The sequence below is a fragment of the Melospiza georgiana genome, chromosome 6, assembly GCF_028018845.1.
Source record: "Melospiza georgiana isolate bMelGeo1 chromosome 6, bMelGeo1.pri, whole genome shotgun sequence".
Taxonomy (NCBI): domain Eukaryota; kingdom Metazoa; phylum Chordata; class Aves; order Passeriformes; family Passerellidae; genus Melospiza; species Melospiza georgiana.
In genome coordinates this window covers 56,273,061-56,290,726 of record NC_080435.1, presented here as the reverse complement: position 1 = coordinate 56,290,726, position 17,666 = coordinate 56,273,061, and the positions used below count along the sequence as shown (strand labels likewise).

Below are 17,666 nucleotides of genomic sequence, written 5' to 3'. Positions count from 1 at the left end.
GCTGGGCAAAGAACATGGCTTGGTGGAGTTTCTGATTAACAAAATGCAGCAACTTTAATAGGAGACTTCAACCCAGCATAACAACCCTCCCTCAGCTCTTCTCACTTTCCCCCTGCCGCCTTCTAAAGGTGGTTATCCCAGAGGTTATCTTAACCAAAAAAATGCTTGAATGCAGTTATCTGGGGAGGCACAGTTTCAAAGAGAGGACACATAAAAATAATTAAAAGCAATATTCACCTCTCCACTTCAGAGAGCTCCTGTTTGAGCTCCAGAGGGATGAGAGGGAAAGTAAGGGATGCTTCCTAGAGAGCAAGTAAGGTGAACCAGGACAGCAGAGGGGTAGGCTCAGGACAGTGGGGAAGGTAGGAAACTGGAGCAGATTGTGGCAAGTGGGAGACGTGGTGGGGAAGGCGAAGCAGGTCTGTAGGTGGGGAAGCAGGGAAGCAAGGGGAGCGGGGCGGACAAGAGGATTTTGGAGAGCGGCTAGCCAGCTGGCACACACATAGCAGCTGCTGCTGTGTCAGCCTAGGAGAGTAGCTGCAGCTGCACGCTGGCCATGAATAGCAGAGGAGCAGCGTGCCGGCTGGCTGCTGGAGGGACGGGGGCAGCGGGGCGCTGAAAAGGCAGGGGGAGGCTCTCTGAAAGCTTTTCTGCACGGGGAAACTTGACAGCCCTTTGATTTCTGAGCTGTTTGTTCTCCAATTGTCCACTCCAGTGGATGAGCAGCACGAAAGAGTTAAACGGGGAGAGGGGGGAGGGAGAGAAACCGTAGGAAAACTTGGGTCCTAAATGCAGATCTGGGCTTTGATACTGTATCCATAGCACGCAGTTGTCTGCATGTATAGCTTTCATAGTTGTCAGCGGGGATCAAAATCACAGGGTGCTTAAACTAAAGGAGAAATCTCCACGCAGTTACCCTCATGTTTGCTTGAGCCACCACTGGAGGAGGACATGATCCAGCACTTGGCCATCTGTTCCGTGTGCAGCACATGTCACTCCGCAAGCCCTCCCGTGGGAGCTCCTGCGGGGCTGTGGGTTCACGCAGGCTTTGTGCCTCCCCACGAGGGTGGGTGCTCACACCCCGTGCGCTGTGCCACGGCCGTGTGTGGTTCTGCACAGCTGTGGGTGCGTGCACCCCGCACACGCCTCTGGGGCCGTGGGTGTCGCCAGCCCCAGTGTTCCTCTGGATCCACGCGTGGGAGCGTCCACCCCACACACTCCACAGCTGTGGCTACACACACTGTGCGTGCTCTTTCACTGGCATGGATGATCCCATGCTCTGTTCTCCTCCATGGCTACATCTGCACATACCATGCCCCTACATCCCTGGAGGCACAGCCAACCATTGCCATCGTCCGTGACTGAGTGCACAGTGTTCCTCCACAGCTGAAGGTGATCCCCCCTGAGCACTCCTGCACAGCTGAAGGTGATCTCTGCTTGAGCACTCCTTTAAAGCTGTTGGTGATCCCACCCTGAGCACTCCTGCACAGCTGTAGGCAATTCCCCCCAAGCACTCCTGCACAGGAGTGCTAATTCCTGCATTATTGGGGTACTCCCACCCCAAGCATTCCCTGGCTGTATGTACCCTTCCATGCCTGTCTGCACATTCCCTGGGCAGTTCCACCCTAGCGTGGGCGCACACATCGCCTGCTCCCTTACAAGCAGAGGTGCACCCACCCTACGCCTCCTCTAAGCATCCCGTGGCTATTCCTCCAACACCGCGGGCTGGGTGTCCACCCCGCGGGTGTCCCGCATCTCTCATCCCCCTCCAGCACCTGGCGGGCCCTGCTGCGGTCAGCGCAGGGCGGAGCGAGAGCCGCCCGCCGCCCTTTAAGAGCCGCGGCGGGAGCGGCGCTGGCCCCACCCGCCGGCCGCGGGGCCGGGCCGTCCCCCTCATTAATATGAAGGCGGCGGCCGCGGCGGCGAATGGGTAATGAAGCTGTCACTCCGGCACCTACTTGTTGGGTGTCCGCGGAGCCGAGGCGCACAGAGGGCGAGCGGAGCCCGCGGGAGGGGAGCGGCGGCGGAGCGCTCCGGGCGGCCCCGCCGGCAGCCCATGCCCTGCGCCCCCCGGCGCGCTGCGGGCGGCTCCCCCGCCGCCCATGCCGCGAGCGGCCGCCGGTCCGTGGCCGGTGGGCTCGGCGGGCTCCTCTGAGGCGGCGGCGGCGCGGAGCAGCAGCGGGAGCAGGAGGCATGCGGGGCGCCGGCTGGCCGAGCCGGGTCCCCCGCGCCGCCGCGCTCGGCCTGGCGCTGCTCCTCGCCTCCTGCGTGCAGGTAGGGACGGGGCGCGGGGGGCTGCGCTCCGGCCGCGGGGGCCGCGGCTGCCTTCTGCCTGCTCCCTTTGCACCTTGCTCGTTTCTTATTTGTATTTCTGTCTATAGCGCTGTGTGCGTGTATGTATGTATATATATGTACACATATGTATATTGCCCCGGCGGGGTTCAACCCGCAGCCGGCGAAAGTTGTCGTGGGGAGCCGGGGACCCGCAGCACCGCGCTGCTGGTGTTGCCCCCGGCCGCGGTAGTAACGAGGCTGTCTCCCCTTCGGTTTTTATTTTTAGGTGTCCCGGTCCACGGGCTATTTCGAGCTGCAGCTTAACTCGGTGAGGAATGTAAACGGCGAGTTGTTCAATGGGGAATGCTGCGATGGCATGAAAAGCCCCGAGAACCTGGACTGCTCTCGGGACGAGTGCGACACTTACGTGAAAGTCTGCCTCAAGGAATATCAGGCCAAGATCACCCCGGTCGGACCCTGCAACTACGGATTCGGATCTACCCCCGTTCTCGGTGGAAATATTTTCTATTTGAATAGCAACAAATACTCGCACCAAGGCAGAACTCCCGAGACGGGCAGGATTGTTATTCCCTTCCAGTTCGCGTGGCCGGTAGGTCTTTTATCGCGTTCTCGTTATCAGCCTTTTTTTTGTGTGCCGTTCCCCCGCGTCTGCTCCCGTCGGCGCCGCTCCCGCTCCCCCGTTATTGAGCGGGGCCAGCTGCCGGGGCGCTGCCTTGGGCGCGGCCGCCGCTTCCCGGGGCTGCGGGGCACGGCCGGCGGCGCGGGGAGCGGGGGCGGCTGCGCGGCAGGAGCCACCGCGGGTGCTGCGGGAGCTCCGGGCTCGCTGCGGGAAGAGCCGCGTGCGGTGGTGGCCGGGCCCCAGAGGCTGAAGGCAGGCAAATCACAATACCGGGGAGAGCCCCCCCGTCCCCGCCCGCAGCAGAGCCCGACGGCGCGGCCGTGGCGCGCTGGGCTCGCTGCGGGGCTGCGCCGGCAGGGGGCGCTGGCGGCGGGCGCAGCGCGCGGGCCGGGGCGGGGGCGGGGCGGGGCGCGCGCCGGGGGGTCCCAGCACCTGCGCGGGGCGGAGCCCCCGCACCTGGGCCGGGCCGAGCCCGCCTCGAGCCCCGACACCGCCGCTGTGCCCGCCGGGCTCGGTGTGCTTGAGGGGCTCGGTGTCCTTGAGGGGCTCGGTGTGCCCGCCCGCCCGCCCGTGCGGGACCCCGCGGCCGTCCCCGCGCCGCTCTGCCTTCCGCTCCGCCGCTCGGGGCTTTCAGCGTGTCGCCCCCACAGCAGCGCGCTCTCCCCTCAGGCCGCGCCGCACGCAGAGTGGTGCGGGTCGGAAGGGACCTGAGGGACCGAACAGTGTGGGCTGGAAGGGAGCTTAGGCACCGACCGGTGTGGGTCGGCAGGGACCTCAGGGACCATCCCGTTCCAGCCCCGCTGCCGTGCGTAGGGACAGCTCTGCTAGCCCGCGTTGCTCAAAGCCCCGTCCAGCCTGGCTCTGAACGCCTTTAGGGATGGAGGACTGCAGGCAGCGCTGCTGTTGTCCTTGCAGCCTGCATGCATTGCATCCTCCTGCTTTTGGGGGAGCTGGGTGCGGACAGCGCCCGGCGCTGGGAGCGGCCGCAGGCAGGGAGGGAGGGAAGGCTGGGCTCCCTGCCCGGCTGCAGGCAGGTAGGATCCTGCAGGGAGTTTCACAGCTGTTGCCCTCAGCCCGTCCAAGTGGGCCACGGGGTGGAAGCTGGCAAGTTGCGAGGTGCTGAGGAATGGGGATGGTGCAGTGCCCCGGCGCGGTGCGGAGATGCGTATCGGAAACCTCGGTACCTGCGGGGTGCGTTTGGCACCTGGTGACTAAGAGATGAAATGGCCCTTGCTGACCTCTCAGACTGTAGCTGGCAGGATCTCGGTTACTTGGAGAATGCCTGCTAGGAATGGAGACAAAAACGCTTCATTTGCATTTCAAGCTAAAGGAAGCCAGTCTACATAAATCATTTCACTTTCTGTGCTACCAGGGACCCTCCAACCTCTGATGCTCGTGCCTCGCAAATTTAGGACTGAGTTTGCTGCAGTTAAATGTTTAAAATAAAGAAGGTAAAACGGATAAATTTTTCCATGCAGAGGCACTTAAGTTCTGGTTGCCAGGTTGGGGTGTTTTGATGGCCTTTGTTGGTCCTGTGCCCTCTTGAACTTGGAAATGTTCCTGTTAATGGGGATAGTCGATACCGTAAACCCAGGGTATTTAGAACTGTGTTCTTAAGTTATAAGATCAAAGAGAAAATTAAGATTCTTTCTCCTCTTTATTGGCTGTTTAATACAGACTTGATGAAATCGTAAACTCTTCAGCAGGAGATTTCAGTAACGTTAGCACCTCAAACTTTGTATGTTATCTGCATGAGGAAGTAAAGGTAATTTAACTCACGCTTTTATTTTGCCAGTTTCTAGTATTGCTACTTGAAACACAAGGAGAGTTTGATAATCCTTGCACTGCAGGTCCCTAAGCCCAGCCTCGTTTGAATTTTTCTCTGTTGGAATAAGCACATTCTTACCTTGCAGCTGCCGGATATTGTTCTGTGCTCACCCAGTCCCAAGTAAGGCTTGTTTGACCTGCCTCTTGCAGGTGAATTAACTCAGTGTCCCCAGCCCACACTGCCCTGTCTGCTCCTGTTTCTTGTACCGTTGGCTCCAGCATTTTGAGGGAATTGAAATACTCAGGGTATTTCTTTTTTCCACCATTTTTCCCCTGCAGCTGTTGCAGAGTGGGCTGTAATTTATTTAAACAGTGCCACTGCAGTCTAGTGGGTGGTTAGCTGATTTTTGGACGGTTTACTGAATACTCTCCCAGCCCACCCCGGGTTCTAAAAATAAGCTGTGGAGTAGTTTTACTTACAACAGCCTGTGGATACACCTATGGAAAGAGGTCCCTCCTGTATGTTGTAGTTAGGTCTTGAACTCGGTTCAGTCTGTTGATGGGGCACACAGCATTTTTGTCAAAGCTGTGCATAAGCTGTGTAGGCTTTGCAAGGAGAGGCTTAATTGTAGTGCTGGTTTATCACGAGGGGGTTTTGAAGTAGATTGAGTTCCTGGGTTAGGTTTCAACTCCCCGGGGTAATTTCTAAATTACTCTTAAATAATATTCTTTCTCTCTTCGAGTTTGCCACTGAGAAACAATAATATGGGCATAGTCTTTTCCTATGACTTTTATTTTCGCTGTACAACTGTAATGAAGTTACTGTTTCTTTAATGTGATGGCAAGGAGCAAGAGTAAAGAGCATTGGAAATTGTGTCCTTCACTTATGAAACAAATTTGCTTTGGCATTGGGAAGAGGATTTATTTCAGTAGTTCTAGCTGTAATTTTTGAGATTCATGGTAAGGAAAACCACCATGAGTATATGCAGAGTTTTTAGTGAACCTCACCTGAGTGGTAACTTCCTCACTTAGACACTAATGCAGTAATGTATAAATTGCTCAGGGTGGGAGGGAGTTTCTAAAGTCTGTGTGATACCACAGTGTCCCAAGCTAGCAGTAGCTGTAAAGCAACTAATTTCTTGAAAAGTGATTTGTTTTGTTTTACTGTTTTTTTTCCTTTTTTAATTTTATGAGGTAAATCTTTTAGTTTGGACAACTGTCTTTTCTGTAAAGCTGCAGTACCAGAGTTCAGTGACTTCCAGTGTTTGAAACAGTGTCAGTTATCCAGCTTATTCCTATTTCCTGTCCTTCTTTTTTTTAATATCATTAGTCTGATCTCTGATTTGCAAGAGGGAGCTTGGGATACTGCCAGAAAGTTCTTAAAATTGCTACCTTGGGATACATCATCCACAGAAATCTGGCAGTGGGAGAGGCTGAGGAACAGCTAGAACAATACAGCTGTCTTCTTCACCCACCTACCTCACATTTTTTTCTTTGCCTCCTGCTGTAAAACTTGAAGCTTAATGCTTGTTTGAGATTGTTAACAAACAAATGATGCAATTAAAATTTATGTGCAACTTTAAAACAAAGAAGACAGAAGAATTCAAGTAGCTTTGAAGTTGATTCTGATCAGTTACAGTTTAGGCTTGTTAGTCTTGAGCTTTTTTTTTTACCCCTAGCACAAAGTTGTTTGTTCAGACACTGAAGCTTCACAAATACCTGGCACATTAATATTTATCAGTAGCCATTGGCAGAATTTTAGATTTGGGGTTAAGCGAAGGTTGCTTCTGAAGATGGTGTTTTAAAGTTGGTTGTTCTGTGGGATGGGCTATGTGGAACCATTTCTTGTACTCCTTTGCAAGATGCCATGAAATGGAGTTGTGTGTGGTTTCTCCCTCCACCCTGTTCTTTCCCTCAGGGAATTCAGAGTTTTTCCTGTACCGTAAATGCTGGTATGGCATCCATGACTTCAGTTAATTAGTCATATAGAGGAATTGTTCTGACTAGTTGAGGATGCTGAAATCATGTATTGCAGTATGCACCATTGGCTCCTCTCAGCCCCTGTGTTTTTGAGATCCTGCTGTGACTGACAGCACACCCATGGGCACTGCATACTCTGAGCTCCCCAGGTGAACTTCAGCGTTCAGGGTCCTGGAGATAAGCAGAAACAAGCATTTTCACCTCTCCTTTTCCTTGGTGCTTAGCTAGGACTCTGTAACCAATGTGGAGGAGAGGTGGTAGAGGTTCAGGCAGCCCTTGCAAATTCCTTGGATAAAGGGTGCCTTCCCTGCTAGGATTTGGAAACTAATTGATTTTTTATTTTTTTTTTGGCACTTAGTGTTTTTTCCTATTTAGAGTGTGACCGTAGCACCACTCTGTAACCTTCTGAAGTAATGTTAACTCTCAGGTAAATAAAATATGTCAATAATTTTAAAGTCCAGGCTGTGTGTGAGTTTCATCTGTGTGCAGTCCATGTGTGGTTCTCATCCAAATACCTGGAGGGGTTGAGTCTTGATCTAAAACATACACAGGAGTGTGAACCATCAAATATGTAAAGCTGTTGAGAGGATAGCTTGGCTGCAGCAGTAAATGTTAAATTTCTTAGAAAGCAACCTGCCCCTTCCCTTGCCAAAACCTGAGCAGGAATACTTGACCTTGAAGCTTTTATTGCTTAATGGGTACAGCATTCTGCCTGGTACTTCCTCATGTCTGGTTAACTGTAGGACTCTGCATCAAGCTCTCCCAGTGCTTTTAATTTGAGAGATGAAGGTGGTTAGGGCCCTGGAAGACATCTAGCCTTCAAGCTCATTATCTGGGATCCTTGGTGCCTCTAGGGAACCAGATAGCCTGGCTGTAGGAAATGCTATTGTCTATTTTTGTTTGGCTGGTAGACCCACAGTTGGTCTACCTCCTGTCTCAACACAGCCATCAGTGCTCTCTGATCAGGATCTTGAGGCTTTGTAATGAAAATATCCTGGATTAGATTACTCTCTGCTCCCTGATAGAGTAAACATGCATCCTGTCATCTTGGATGACAACCCAGCAGGACAGATATGCTTAAATTAGGCAGGTTAAAGTTAGGCCAATTAGCACTGGAAAAACTTGGGCATGGCTGTACCAGGGGAGCAGGAGGTATGTTTTTTCTTATGAAAAAGGTTACAATCAGGAGAGATACACAGCAAGATTTACCTGTAATTAGTTGTTCTGTGCTCCATTAAAACTCCTTCTTAAGGAAACTGCTTGCAAAAGCACAGTTCCAAGCAAGACCTGAGGGCAGGGAATTAGAAGTGAGAGGAAGACCTTATGCCAAAATGTAAAATTCACGTGGTTGTGATAGGCTGTGATGTGCATGCATCACATCTGGTTAGCTCAGGAAATCAGGATGGAAAAAATAATCTAGTTGATAGCTGTATATTCATGATCTACATAAATGTTTAACGTCTTACTTATCAATAGCCTTTTTTCCCCAGATAGAAGGCTTTGCTTTGACTTTCCCTCCCCAAACTTGGTGCATGCTTCCTACCTCTGTCTGCTTGTCAGCAGGCTCTGGGACTCCTGTGGAACTGCCATGCTAAAATGTTTCAAATCTTCCAAAACACCTGAAGTCCTTGTGCTCATAAAGCCTTCCCCTGCTTGTTGCAAATCATGAACAAATACACTGTGAATCAGAAAACATGGATCCATGTTTCCTCACTTTTGGGGAGGTACCTAATGGAATTTATATGCTTTCACCTGCTCAGTACTGCATTTGCTTTGAAGCCTTTTTGATCAGAAACAAAAGGTTGAGGAAATGGTTTATTATAAAAATGATATCCATTTGGTTTCAAATGACACAAATGCAAAAGGTAGTTTTCAGGTTTTGTTTTGCTCTTTCTTAAAAGAAGATAATGGGATGATGTTTTAGAGAGTGACTTCAGCAATGCTGGGAAGTGACAACTCCAGTTGATTTCAATAGCAGCTGCAGGTGTCACCTCTAAAAAAGAACCAAGGCCTTAATGGTGACCACTTCAGAACCACTCTTTGAAAAAGGGATTTATTATTGGCATGCTGTGTGTGCCAGCAACTATTTGCAGCTTGCCCAGAATAGAAAGTCTAAAGCCTTAAGTTTCATGTAACTATAGGAAATCTGTCTTCTAATTTTAAGCAGAAGTGCTCTTTGCACTCTTAATCTTTCATGCATTCATGTCACTAAATCTAGAATTTCTTATGTCTTTGAAATAAATATGCCTCAAAGGACAGTATTCTGCTAACTATTTAAACTTTATACCTTGAAGTTCTGGGGGTTTTTTGAATGTCACAGAGATGGTCAGATAGTAAAGAACACTTCTATTTATACTCCTTGAAAGTTTCCTTAAATAAACATGTGCTTATTTATTGGAAACACTGAGGCTGAAGTCAAAACTTGCAGACGGAGTCCCTCACCTCCCAGCCTGACACACTGACAGTGTGCTTGTGCACCTCTTGTCAGCTTTCTAATCTTTATTCCAGAAGGTGCTCCAGGCAGCCTATCTGTGAAATGCTACACTCCCAGCCACACAGCTGGTGTGGGCATTAAATCTTTGCCTGAAAATGGAATAGGTATTAAAGCAGTCAGGATTACTCTTACACGAGAGGATGTGAGGTAGAAGCAGAGCGTGTTTGATTCACTGCAGTGCAGTACAGGCTTTGTGTCTGGGCTGTTTAAAGATGTTACAAATGCTGTTTTCTCAATTTAAAAAATCTGCTGGAGACATAACCACTTGTGGCTTTAATCTTTAAACAGTCGGGTTTATCTTGAATGTAGTTGGGGTGAAATTGTAATTGGTTTGTGTTATATCAGAATTGTGATATTTGGCCTAATTAGACTGTGTTCCCACTGTATTTTAGGTGGCTTGAATGATCCTGTGAAGCTCAAATGTGAGTGTAGATGTTGAGAGGCTCTGTGTGGCAGAAGCTGCCCTCTGTGTTTGAAGCTACTGCTTGTATTTCTTTCACAAATGCAGCTTGCTTTAGAAACTATTGCAGGTTCAGTGTTTTTCAGTACAAAAGCTGCAAAAAATTAAGCTTTTGTCAAACAATTAATAATGTAGAACGACTACCTTTTCATGAGACCAGAAATGATCTCATGAATTTTTAGTATATTTGTTAATATGTATTTTTGTCACAAATATTTTCTTGTATGAAGGGAGATTTGAGACAGATGTGTAAGGTAAATCATGATTTTGTTTTTTAACTTTGAAAATTACTTTTGTGCCCTGTGGCCACCTCTGTTGAGTAATGCCTTTGAGTCACTTCATGTAGATGAGATGAGTGGAATTCATCTTTTTTTGTGCAGTCTGACTCCTTTGCTTGTTTTTCCTCTAGGTGTTGCTTTGTGTTGGCTCTGAAATACGTGCTATGGGTGTACTTTAAAAACTACTCTAAGTTCATAAAGCAGCTATGATCACACTGTATACTTAGTCATCTGCAGGAGCTTTAGGTGACTGTGTGCCAGAGATCTTCCCTCCCTGCTCTTCTGAAAACAGGCCCAGTGTTTTGTCAACTCTCTGTGGGTCCTGCTTGTTGCCTGCTCTGTTTCAGCCCTGCTCAACCTGAAGAGGAGACATCATCAGAAAGTGACCCTGCCTTTTCTGCCAGCACACCCATTTGCTTTCCCATGTTCCTCTGCAGTTCTAGCTCAGTAATTCTCTGGTCTGGAAGGAGCTTGAGAGCATCAGCTGGGAAGGAGAGAGGCTGCTTCAAGGAGTGAGCAGTAAATACTGGCAGTGCTTCTCTCTCCTTGATGCTTATCCATTTGCTTACCTGAAGGAGAGTTGCTGCTGTTCCTTGGCAGTAATTCCACCATTCCCTCCCTCTCCTGCACTGTGCTAAACCTCTGATGGGCTTTTTGCTAGAAATCTGCTCTGGCTTTGGTCAGTGGGTGTCTAAAACGGGTCAGTCTCCGGTCAGAGGTGACGGCTGGAGGCATGTGCTGTGTCCATTCAGTGCTTTGGAGCTGCTCACAGGAGGTGCAGCCTGACCTCCCCACCCCGTCCCTGCTCTCAGGGCTGGGGCATGAACCAGTGTGGGTTGGTGAGAGCCTCTCTGCCTGTTCATGTTAGACACCACTCACCTTCTGTCTCCCTTGGGGTGGGCAGCCCCTCTGGGAGCTGCTCCTTCCCCTCTGTGCACCTGAGCAGACCTGTTGGGAGGGACAGAGCTGGGGAGAATGCTGTGATGGCTCTGGTGTAGATCACCAGAGTCAGGGAGGGGTGGCCATCCCTGATGTAACCACTCTTTGGTGCCTTTGCTTACTGTACAGGAAAAATACTCTAAATGATTGAGTGCTGTCTTCAACAGTCTGTCATGTGCCCATTGATACTGCAGACAAGCAGCAGTGCTAGACTAGGACTGAACAGATGAGTTTATTTTTTGATTACTCCAATGCTTTTGCTTTCTTTTTTATTTTTTTCTGGTCTGATGGCCAGACTGTGCTTGAAGATAGTTAATTTTAGAAGTCCAGTGTGTGCAACATAGTAGACACATTTCAGCATCACCAAAGACTTAAATGCTATTGAGCTTTGAGAGAATTGCTTGCTATTTACCTGAAATGTCACTACCACTGTTCTTGCTATTAACCATTTTCCCTGTTATTATATTAGGGGAATGATTTACAGTTATAAAATGTTGTTTAAGAGTTGAGCTATACCTTATGCTCATTTGTTAAACCATTCCCAAGGGTTTTCTTCATAGTTGTAACTAGCCTTTAATTTGTATATAAAGGAGAAAAATGAAATATTTATTTTATTATTACTGTTTCAGATGCTAAGCAAAGTGTAAAAAGCATATATAACATAAGGATCTTCTGATAACATGAGCTCTGAATCATATAGTAAGCCTGGATTTTATCTCTGGTTGCAATGACTGTTTGCTCCTCAGTAGGAAGCTACATTAGATGGAAGGGACAAGGCATTTCAAGGCTAAATGACAATCTTAGTCTTACTTGATTAGAGCTTGCAGAGGTTGCTAAGAAACAGCCTAATAGTCCTTGAGTAACCAATTATATGCCCCTAGGACAGATGCACAGGTGCTCATTCTCTGAAGTTGTTTTTTTTTCTTTTTTTTTTCAGTTGGGTTTAAATTTTTAAATCTGAGATAAGGCTGGAGTATTAGTACACAAACTGCAATCTGTTTACATCCTGCTTTGGGCTTGAAATTCCTGATTATATGTGTCTTGCTTCCAGCAGGATGTGTTCTGGTGGGCTTTGTTTAGTATGTTACAATTTGATTATTATTGTTACAGTGCTTTTTCTAGTTCCACATATTCCACTGTGTCTCTAGTCTCTCCAGTACTTTCTAATACTGTGAACATACCATCTTAAATAACTTTAAGCATTTAACGTTCAAACTGGATAAATTTTACATTTTCAGACTCTTAGTGAATCTTAATACTGATGCAGTATCCTATGGTGGGTGGAAAAATATCCTTACCCCTTCATGCAAATTGGAGAGGATTATTGTATGAGCTAACACTTAACTAAAGCATCAAACAGGGTTCTTCCTTTTTTTCTTGCTTTTTTTCCCTTTTCCTGAATATGTATGATGCTGTTTATAGCATTGCAAAGTTCAACAGTCTACTTTGCAGAGACAGAATCTATACTTTTAATGTAATAGGTCCTGGATTCCAGCTGGAGAACTTAAGATCTAATTAGGGAACTTGTTCATACTTGGAAGACATGATTGACATATGCTCTAAGCAGTAAGTTGAGAAATATTTAAATAGCTTAATTATTGATCTTCAGTTAATTTACTGAAGTAGAAGCATTTTAGAGTGTGCAATTTTTGATACTATTTAGTGTTCTTCCTACTGACTGAGGACAATTTTAACAGCACTTGTCTGGCAACCTGTGCTACTGCTTAATAGTTTTAGCTGCTGTTTCTTTCTTTTTTTTTTTTTTTAATAGTGGTGATTTTGACAGTTCTGACTCTCTTATCAATGACATGATTTTTGTTGTGTCACAGCATGGAATTTCTGCTGTAACTGGGTAGATGTAATCAGCAAAGTCTACAAGTCAGACCATGTGTCCTTAGACTGTTAAGGGCAGGTATATCCATGTGCTGCCCCTCAGTGTGACTGGTTTTGTACACCACAATGACCTGATAGCACCCCTGTGTTGGTTATAAACTGTTGTTTAAATCTTATGTTTATACATAGGCCCAGAATATTTTAGTGTTGTGTTTGGCTGTTGGGCACCTTTGTAGAACAGTATTTTTCCATGATTCATCCACACATATTGGTGCTTTCTCCTATCAGAAAGTGAGGAAGGGAAGGAAGTGGGGAAAATGAAGTGTTTGGACTTGCACAGACGTGTAAGGTGTTGGCTGTCAGATATTTAGTGTTCCTGCAGTGCCTTCTGATGTTTGCTGTTCAGCTGTGATAACTTCAGGGTTCTGGGGAAACTGCCAAGCTATAAACCACACATCTCTTGTTCTAGAAGAGTGAAGGTCAAGTGGTTGCCCAAACCCAGCTGGTGGCAATTCTTCAGAGGTTAATTTGCAGAATTCAGATTCCCTTTATCTAACACTGTGTGTCCTGGGCTTGGTCTGAGGGCTGTCAGAATGTTAATTGTCACAGGCTCAGGCAGAAGTACAAATGTTGTGTATCACCAGAGCTTCTCAAGCTGCTCATATCTACTCCCAGATCACTGCAGATGTAGGTTAACAAAATAAGCTTTGGCTGACAGGAAAGATAGTCTTGGCTTGTGGCAGCTTGCTACCAGTGATAATTTGTTTGTCCCTAAGCCATTAGGATGGATTGTGAAGATTTGGTACTCTGTGAATCTTCAGCTTGCCAAGGAATGTGGAGAAAGTTGGAACAGCAGGGAGTCAGTGGCAAATGAAGTGCTGAAATTGTAAAGTAGTCATTGGGACATATTTTTGATTTATGGCTCCAGCTTTGGACTTACAAAATTACTCTGGCTTTTTTTAATGTTGGCCTACTTTCCATGGCTTTGTTGTGTTCTCTATTGATACTCATGCTTATGAGGAAAGCTATAACATTGTTACCCACCAGAGGAGCAACTGGGGGTCAGCAATGAAATAAATTTGAAGACTTGCTGATATAATCTCCCTTTCATAGCTCCCAGATCCATGTTAGTGGGAGGAGAAGGGGGAAAATAGACGAGTGTTCTGAATTTGCATGCTTAGAGTAAATTTGCAGAGCCTGTGCTTACTTTCAAAGGCTGCTTCATGTGCTTTTCTACCATTGTTACAAAGTTTTCCTTCCAAAGGTGTTCCCATTTGTGGTTTTTCTCTGATTTGTAATAAAGTACAGCTATATCAGATCCCCTCCAGTTTACAGGAATCTGAAAGAGATGATTGAATATTGAAGTTCTGATGCTGCTTTGTTGGGATTGATCATGTCTTTGTTGTTGTATATTCAAATAGCTTGGAATTATGAGCTACATAGGTTATTTTATGCTTTGTCTCTTTGCTGCTGTAAGCAATTAATTTTTAATAGTAATTAAATCCAGTGTAGTGGTTGGTGCTGCAAATGTGATGAAGATTTACTGTAGCCACAAAGCATTGCTCGGAAGATTCAGCCCTGCTGCTGGGATATGATTGAAGCATTTGTCTCAGGAATGTGTTTATGAACTTAGTTTTTTCACAGCTAAACTCTGACTCTACCTTGTATATTTAACTGTGTGCATAATCCCTGTTTAATCCTTTATTCAAGTTCCTTGTGTGTGTTGATCTACATGAAAGAACTTGCACCCGCTCTTGGAGTGGTGACTCTTATTTTTCTGCTCAACTTATTCCTGTAAATTTGCAGAGAACTAAAATAAGGCATTTCATTTCTGATTGCTTCCCTACCAGCCTCTTTAGCATGTGCAGAAGCTGACAACTGAGCTGCTATTTTGCTGGGGGCTGAAATGAAGGACAGCTTAGGTGTGTTTTCCCTTTCTTTGCATTAATGACACTTCTAGGCATGAGCAGTTCTACGCTGTTTGATAAGTCTCTTGTGGAAATGTGGAGTTCAAATTGACTGAAGCTTTTGTGTGACTCAATGTAGCAATAAAAGAGAGACAAACAGAAACACAGAATTTGTGGTTTTATTGTGAGAAGGCCTGTGGTGATGCCTGTGCTGAGAACCAAAGCCATGGGAGGAAAAGAATGGATTTTGTTTAGAGTTGCATGAGGGTTTGAGCCACCAGCTGCTGCCACCACTGTGGCCAGTGGAGTCTTTGTTTGGTGTCCCCTTTCAGCTGTGGCTGCTGCTGCCCAAGGAGCTCTGGAGGTGACTCAGTTGGGTAGGACTGATGAGGGAATTGAGGACTTAAAAACAGTGCCACAATCTCTGCTCCCTTGGGAACAGTGGTTGAGCGTGGGCCTCTCCTCTTCCAAAGGCAAGACATCTAGAGCTCATTAGCTGCATTTGGTTTTGTGGGCATTTGCTTTTTCAAAAATGAAGGAAAAGATTGCAGTGCTATTAGCAGCTAATGTTATTTTAAAGGGTTAAGATTAAAATACTACTCTGTCTTCCTGGGGTCTTTGCATACATAGAACTTGGGGGCATATCTGGGTTTTTTATATATTTGCTTACCTTCTTAGTATGCATATTTCCAATACAAAAGAGAGTGCATGCAGGTGTTCTGTGTTTAGAACAATAATTAAAGTATGTTATTACATAGTTAGTTTAATTCCCTCTTGACTTCAAGTTGAAATTATAATGATGCATGGCTTCAAGTGCCCAGAGGACACTAATATCCATGCCACATGGAGTGCAGAGGGGAGGGGAAGAGCAGTATTAATTACTAGTTCATCTTTGAATTCTAAATATTAGCATAAAACAAGTCTTGCACTAACCGTTAATGGGTCTTCATGGTTGTTACATCCACTTCAAAAGAGACAATCTAGCAATGCTTTCATTAATGCAACGAGAAAGTTTGTGTATAATGGGCTTAATTTATCTTGGACTTCTTCCAAAACTTTAGGAAAAGAGTAGGATGTGGATACTTGGTTAATATCAAGTTTGTCTGAAACAGTTCAAAGGTGGTAGCAAGGCTGAAAGCTTCCTCTTAAATCTAATGGAGTGATGTTCAGATGATCCCCAAGTGTCTGCCTGGTACTGTTCTTGTACATGTCTCTTTATCTAAAAGTCTTTTGTTCCCTAATTTCATCAATACTTTCTTCTGTTCTTTGCTATTGGATTAACTGGGTGGATTTCTGGAAACTCCCAGTGCCAGCTCCAGCTGTGGTGGAAAGGACTGGAACTCATGAGCTATGATGTCATGAAAGTATCGTAAGATGTAGCTGGATTATTTTCTGTAACATAATGATTGGGCAAAATGTGTGTTGATACTTAATCCTGTGATCCTCTGTCTAAACCAGTGGATTCTGATTTTTTGTTTTTTTGGTCCACTAAAACTGGATACTAGCAAACATCTGCTGGAATTGCTACTCTGATCTTGTATATAATTTCTGATTTATTTTCGTTTCTAATCTCAAAAATCAACACTTTGTGTTCTCCCTGAATAGGATGGAAGGCTGTTATTTAAGGTTCAAGTGTGTTTTCAGGATTGATGCACGTGGGGTTAATTTCATTTTCCTTTCTGCTGCTTTTGCTCTAGAACTCTCAAAAAGAGAAATGCAACTGGGGGATGTTAACTAGGCTCTCCTGTTTGAGAGAGGCAGAATATAAACTGTGATATTTGTTTGACTGTTATCAGTAGGCTACTGGGATGTTGTCTCTTCCTTTTATATGATTGTAGTGTTCCATTCCAAATCCTATTGCTCTGGTTGGTAGCTGTTATACTTAAAATAGTGTTGGTAATTGGCTGCCTTCTCTACTTAATTTCTTCTAAGGTGTAGAGGAATATCCTGCTAATGCTATTTTATAATCCAATATACTTTTGAGAAACCACACTGGGACAGGCACAGTAACACCCATATCAAAGGATACCCAAATATTTAACTTTTAATCAGACTACACAGAGGTTTAGTATATATAGATATCTTGGGTAAATTAGCAGAGGGGAGCTGTGCCTGTAGGAAGAATGACTAGTGATTCTTCTATAACTATTTAGTATTCTGTGCTCATCATTAGCTCTTATCAACTACTTGAAACAAAGCAAAGTGATGAGCAGGGTGGTTTAAGACTGTTTTCAGCTGGATTTTACCTTGTGTACATGTCATTCTTCTCTATGGTGTTGATTTTTCTTTCACAGTGGCCATGTATAAACAGAGCATTGCTGCTGGGGCTGGGACAAGCTCTCCTTTTTTGAGGCTGTTTTCCACATGCCTAAAGCTTTTTATGGGATGCTAGGATTCTGCCCAGCAGATCTGAGGAGGTTGGAATAGAATTGGTGAGTTGGGCTTCCTTTACCTGGGAGAAAAGCAGCTTCACAGAGCTTTCAAAGGTTATTGAGTTTCTGCAAGTCTTTTCTCAGGACTTGTTGGAGACCTGCAGGAGAAGGCCTTATGTGCTTACTTGACAAAAAATTTAAAGGCATTTTTGCCTTACTGGAGAGTGTGAAAAAGTTGAAATGAAAAACATTACCAGCAGTTGGTTTACCTGTATATAGAAATGGCTCCAGAAGACCTGTAATGTCTTAATTCCTGATTCTCTACTCCTGTTTATTTTGGTCTAAAATGCAGTTCCTGAGGTCACTAAGGATTCTGATCTCTGCTCAAATTCCAAATTTGTGTTGTCTGAGGCCTGGGCTGAGCCTGTAGCAACAGCCAGGCACGCAGACATTGAGGCCCACCCAAATGGCTAAAAGGATGTATCTACTGTTTCCATTTATCAGGAGTGCTACAGGGGTCCATGCCAAGTATCTAGAAGCATCTTTTGGAAATCTGGCTAATTAACCTGGTTTGCTCTGAAGCGATTGGTTTTTCTGGGATCTTGTGTAATGACAAGGATTCCAGATTCCATGTGTGATTTAAAGTTGTGTTTTATGGAGAGTAGTGTTGTATTTGGGGTGGTTCAATGAAGTAAGGGAAGTCCTGCAGCAAGTCTTTGAGT

General features: G+C 46.0%; 1 protein-coding gene across 1 annotated transcript in view; it reads left to right on the top strand.

The window, feature by feature from the left end:
- Positions 1-1,926: 1,926 nt before the first annotated feature.
- The window catches only part of JAG2 (jagged canonical Notch ligand 2), a 68,487-nt gene continuing 52,747 nt past the window's right edge, over positions 1,927-17,666 (top strand). Inside the window, exons 1-2 of the mRNA XM_058025913.1 lie at positions 1,927-2,274; positions 2,561-2,884. Coding sequence (XP_057881896.1) covers positions 1,927-2,274; positions 2,561-2,884 — 672 coding nt within the window. The remainder of the gene's footprint in view (positions 2,275-2,560; positions 2,885-17,666) is intronic.